This window comes from Oncorhynchus nerka, linkage group LG1, assembly GCF_034236695.1.
Source record: "Oncorhynchus nerka isolate Pitt River linkage group LG1, Oner_Uvic_2.0, whole genome shotgun sequence".
In the NCBI taxonomy this organism is placed as follows: domain Eukaryota; kingdom Metazoa; phylum Chordata; class Actinopteri; order Salmoniformes; family Salmonidae; genus Oncorhynchus; species Oncorhynchus nerka.
The window spans coordinates 57,815,899-57,821,898 of NC_088396.1; the positions used below are offsets into that span (position 1 = coordinate 57,815,899).

The 6,000-nt window shown below is 45.0% G+C and overlaps 1 protein-coding gene across 1 annotated transcript in view; it reads left to right on the forward strand.

Moving 5' to 3' along the window:
• Window positions 1-5,784, forward strand: part of LOC115124651 (collagen alpha-2(VI) chain-like) — a 51,441-nt gene extending 45,657 nt beyond the window's left edge. The window contains exons 27-33 of the mRNA XM_065019758.1: window positions 1,727-1,772; window positions 2,298-2,450; window positions 2,649-2,743; window positions 2,834-2,941; window positions 3,109-3,361; window positions 4,611-4,649; window positions 4,826-5,784. Coding sequence (XP_064875830.1) covers window positions 1,727-1,772; window positions 2,298-2,450; window positions 2,649-2,743; window positions 2,834-2,941; window positions 3,109-3,361; window positions 4,611-4,649; window positions 4,826-5,430 — 1,299 coding nt within the window. The 3' untranslated portion in view covers window positions 5,431-5,784. The remainder of the gene's footprint in view (window positions 1-1,726; window positions 1,773-2,297; window positions 2,451-2,648; window positions 2,744-2,833; window positions 2,942-3,108; window positions 3,362-4,610; window positions 4,650-4,825) is intronic.
• Window positions 5,785-6,000: the final 216 nt, after the last annotated feature.

Consider the following 6,000-nt stretch of genomic DNA (forward strand, 5'->3'; position numbering starts at 1 on the left):
ACTACTGATCAATACTACTACTGATCAATAATACTGCTGATCTGATCCTATAGTGGCATATCTGATCAATAATACTACTGATCTGATCCTATAGTGTCATATCTGATGAATAATACTACTGATCAATAATACTACTGATCAATAATACTACTGATCTGATCCTATGGTGTCATATCTGATCCATAATACTACTAATCATTCATACTACTGATCAATAATACTACTGATCAATAATACTACTGATCTGGTCCTATAGTGTCATATCTGATGAATAATACTACTGATCAATAATACTACTGATCAATAATACTACTGATCTGGTCCTATAGTGTCATATCTGATCAATAATACTACTGATCTGATCCTATAGTGTCATATCTGATTAATAATACTACTGATCAATAATACTACTGATCAATAATACTACTGATCAATAATACTACTGATCTGATCCTATGGTGTCATATCTGATGAATAATACTACTGATCAATAATACTACTGATCAATAATACTACCGATCTGATCCTATGGTGTCATATCTGATCAATAATACTACTGATCAATAATACTACTGATCTGATCCTATAGTGGCATATCTGATCAATAATACTTCCGATCAATAATACTACTGATCAATAAAACTACTGATCAATAATACTACAGATCTGATCCTATGGTGTCATATCTGATCAATAATACTACTGATCAATAATACTACTGATCAATAATACTACTGATCTGATCCTATAGTGTCATATCTGATCAATAATACTACTGATCAATACTACTACTGATCAATAATACTACAGATCTGATCCTATGGTGTCATATCTGATCAATAATACTACTGATCAATAATACTACTGATCAATAATACTACAGATCTGATCCTATGGTGTCATATCTGATCAATAATACTACTGATCAATACTACTACTGATCAATAATACTACTGATCAATAATACTACTGATCAATAATACTACAGATCTGATCCTATGGTGTCATATCTGATCAATAATACTACTGATCAATACTACTACTGATCAATAATACTACTGATCTGATCCTATGGTGTCATATCTGATCAATAATACTACTGATCAATACTACTACTGATCAATAATACTACTGATCTGATCCTATGGTGTCATATCTGATCAATAATACTACTGATCAATACTACTACTGATCAATACTACTACTGATCAATAATACTACTGATCTGATCCTATGGTGTCATATCTGATCAATAATACTACTGATCAATAATACTACTGATCTGATCCTATGGTGTCATATCTGATTAATCAAATCAAATTGTATTTGTCACATGCGCCGATTGCAACAGGTGTCGACCTTACAGTGAAATGCTCATTTACAAGCCCTCACCAACAATGCAGTTTTAAGAAACCCCCCCCCCCCAAAAAAAAAAGTAAGAGATAAAAATAACAAATCATTAAAGAGCAGCAGTAAATAACATATCAGTGAAGACACTTGCCAGTTGGTCAGTGAATGCTCGGAGTATACATCCTGGTAATTCGTCTGGCCCCGCGGCCTTGTGAATGTTGACCTGTTTAAAGGTCTTACTCACGTCGGCTGCGGAGAGCGTGATCACATAGTCGTCCGGAACAGCTGGTGCTCTCATGCATAATAATACTGACCTGTTCCTGTTCCTGTTGTGTCTGTTTGTGTTTGTTTATAATACTGATCTGCTTTGATTTAGGACTGTGATGTTATGAGCTACATCAGAGAGACATGTGGTTGTTGTGGTAAGTGATGATGATTTAGGACTGTGATGTCATGTGGTTGTTGTGGTAAGTGATGATGACTTAGGACTGTGATGTCATGTGGTTGTTGTGGTAAGTGATGGTGACTTAGGACTGTGATGTCATGTGGTTGTTGTGGTAAGTGATGATGACATTTTGGTGGCTATGATATGTATCAAGATTTAAAACCGTGCAAGTTTCCAATGCTGCTCCTAATCCATCCTGTTTCTGTGTTGCCCCTGCAGACTGTGAGAAGAGATGCGGGGCGCTGGACATTGTGTCTCCTAATCCATCCTGTTTCTGTGTTTCCCCTGCAGACTGTGAGAATAGATGCGGGGCGCTGGACATTGTGTCTCCTAATCCATCCTGTTTCTGTGTTTCCCCTGCAGACTGTGAGAAGAGATGCGGGGCGCTGGACATTGTGTCTCCTAATCCATCCTGTTTCTGTGTTGCCCCTGCAGACTAAGAGATGCGGGGCGCTGGACATTGTGTCTCCTAATCCATCCTGTTTCTGTGTTTCCCCTGCAGACTGTGAGAAGAGATGCGGGGCGCTGGACATTGTGTTTGTGATTGACAGCTCAGAGTCAGTGGGTCTGGCCAACTTCACCCTCGAGAAGAACTTTGTCATCAACACCATCAACAGGCTGGGATCCATGGCAACACACCCACATTCAGAGACAGGTAAAAGATGACCTCTTTAGGTACAGCCCTTTCTAACTACCTGTGTGACAGACTGGTTTAAAACCTGCATGGTTCTGCTGAGCTAAAGCCTGAGCAATAAAGTCTCATGGATGATGACTCATCACATCAGCATGGTTCACCGTACCACTTCTGGTTCCCATGTACAGACATTCTCATAGATCCCTCTTCTCTCCTCAGGAACCAGGGTTGGTGTTGTGCAGTACAGTCACAACGGGACATTCGAGGCCATCCGACTTAATGACTCCAACATAGACTCCATCTCTGCCTTCAAGGTCCGTGTAGCTGGTTCAGTGTCTGGCATTACTCCGCAAGCTAATACTTTTAGCTCAGCAGGCTTAACAGTCTCCATCTCTGACTTGCAGGTGGCTGTGAAGAACCTCCAGTGGATAGCCGGGGGCACCTGGACTCCCTCCGCTCTGAAGTTTGCCTATGACCACCTGATCAAGGACAGCCGGCGGACCAGAGCCAAGGTGTGCCGTGAACCACTTAGCTAGCCTATGATTATGTCTGGTCTTGCTATATAGTATCTATGGGTCTGAGGCCTGGCTAAATAATCTGTAACATGGTCGCTGCTGCCCCCATGTAGATGGGAAAGTGAACTCTGTCTTGCTGTGGCCTAACACTCCATTCTTAACAGGTGTCGGTCGTGGTCATCACGGACGGACGCTTCGACCCGCGGGATGATGACACTCTGCTGACCTACCTCTGCGACGACTCCAGCGTGGACGTGAACGCCATCGGGGTCGGGGATATGTTCGGCCGGGAGGGACAGCACGAGAGCCTCGAGTCCATCGCATGCCAGAGGCATGATCGCGTGACGGGGATGACACGTTTCGCTGACCTGGTGGCGGATAACTTTATAGACAGGATGGAGTCGGTGCTCTGCCCCGGTGAGACTATTATTCATATAAATGTATCTCCTAAAGCAAGAGATGGTGTCTTAAGACATGTCAATATTGGCCTCCCGAGTGGCGCAGCGGTCTACGACACTGCATCGCAATGCTTGAGGCGTCACTACAGACCCAGGTTCGACCTCGGGCTGTGTCGCAGCCGGCCGCGACCGGGAGACCCATGAAGCAGTGCACAATTGGCCCAGCGTCGTCCGGGTTAGGGGAGGGTTTGGCCGCATGTTCTTGTCCCATCGCGCTCTAGTGACTCCTGTGGCGGTCCGGACACATGCACGGAACGGTCGCCAGTTCTACGGTGTATTAGACTGGCTTCTGGACTAAGTGAGCAATGTGTCAAGAAGCAGTGTGACTTGGCAGGGTCGTGTTTCGGAGGATGCATTGGCTCTCGACCTTCGCCTCTCCCGATTCCATACGGGAGTAGCAGCGTTTTGACAGACCAACTACATGTTGGATATCATGAAATTGAGGAGAAAAAGGAGTAAAACTATAATAAAACACGTCAACATCCTCGTGTTGTACTGACCTCAGACTGGTGTTGTACTGACCTCAGACTGGTGTTGCACTGACCTCAGACTGGTGTTGCACTGACCTCAGACTGGTGTTGCACTGACCTCAGACTGGTGTTGCACTGACCTCAGACTGGTGTTGCACTGACCTCAGACTGGTGTTGTACTGACCTCAGACTGGTGTTGTACTGACCATTGGTGGTGAGCCTCAGACTGGTGTTGTACTGACCATTGGTGGTGAGCCTCAGACTGGTGTTGTACTGACCATTGGTGGTGAGCCTCAGACTGGTGTTGTACTGACCATTGGTGGTGAGCCTCAGACTGGTGTTGTACTGACCATTGGTGGTGAGCCTCAGACTGGTGTTGTACTGACCATTGGTGGTGAGCCTCAGACTGGTGTTGTACTGACCATTGGTGGTGAGCCTCAGACTGGTGTTGTACTGACCATTGGTGGTGAGCCTCAGACTGGTGCTACTAGACTAGAGCAGGACATGATGGGTGTCTCAGACAGGACAAGATGGGTGTCTGACTGGTGCTATTGGACTAGAGCAGAACATGATGGATGTCTCAGACAGGACATGATGGTTGTCTCAGACAGGACAAGATGGGTGTCTCAGACAGGACATGATGGGTGTCTCTGACAGGATGTCTCAGACTCAGTCAAGAGCTTGTAATGCCACCACCAATTGTAGGTAGAACCTAACCTTTTTCCATTTCTCTTCTAGAGCCCGTTATTGTTTGCCCTGACTTGCCCTGCGTAACAGGTCAGTTTTTACTTGCTACTGTATACTCTATTGTCATTGTACAAGATTAGTCTTTCGTCCGAGTTATACTGTTTGGCAAAACACTAAATTGGTCAATTTGTACTACAATATACAGTAATGATAAGGTTTCAAACTAAAATATATGACTGAGCGTTCACTGACTTTGCCTTCATCAGAACCAGAGGTGGCACAGTGTATTGACAGACCTGTTGATCTGGTGTTTCTTCTGGACGGTTCTGAGCGTCTCGGTCATGAGAACTTCAACCAAGTCCGTGACTTCGTCCAGCACTTGGCGAACCACTTGACGCTGGCGCAGGACAAGAACGATCGCCAGGGAGCCCGCATGGCGCTGCTACAGTACGGAGGAGAAGCTGAGCATCACCTGGCCTTTCACATGACCCACGACCTTCCGTCCATCCTAGAGGGTCTGGCCAGCATGGACTATCATGACATGTCTTCTTCTATGGTGGGGGCGGCCATCTCACACACCGTAGACCACGTTCTGACGCGGCTCAACGTCCGCCAGACCAGACACCACGCCGAGCTCAACTTCGTCTTCATCACTGACGGCGTCACCGGGAGGAAGGGGCTGGAGGAGGGGGTCGACGCCATGCGAAACAACCAGGCAGTCTCCACGGTGATCGCCATGGGGACCGACGTGGAACAGGAAGTGTTGGAGAAGCTGGCCTTAAAGGACCAGTACGCCATCTTTAAAGGAACAGACTTCTATGAGCTCAACAAGCACAGCTTCCTAGATCGGTTCCATCAGTGGGTCTGTTAAAGGGGACATTTTGTTTGGACTTCACGGTATTAAAATGATTGAGGTCAAGTTAATGTTGATAATTAATGGATTAGGGTTAGTTTGAGGGTCAGGGTGTAAAGGTCAGGGTGTAAAGGTTGTTTAAGGGTTAGTGTAAGGGTGTACATTTCCCTCATTGAGATCATACATGTCTGCATTGATTTACCATCAAGTGAAACCTCAAGCATAAGCAATAGTCAATACAAGATCAGTCACAGGGCTGTTTGTTTGTGTTTCAATGGATTTTTGCAGAATATTGTATTAGTTACGTACAAACTGGATGTGTTTTATAAGAATTCATTAAAGAAATGTAAGTGTTCAGCAAACATACCCATATAGAGTGATGTTTGGCTGAATCTGTACTGTTTGGGCACGTTCACATTCTTCTCCTTCCTCCTCCTCCTCCTCCTTGTCTTCTACCTCACATCCAAGATAGAACCATGTTTGAACTCCAACATCACACCACACACAAGTCAGGTAGAGCGTCCATACAATACTGCAGCAAAGGTACCACTTACCAAGTCGTCCACATCTCCAGTATCGTACAACACA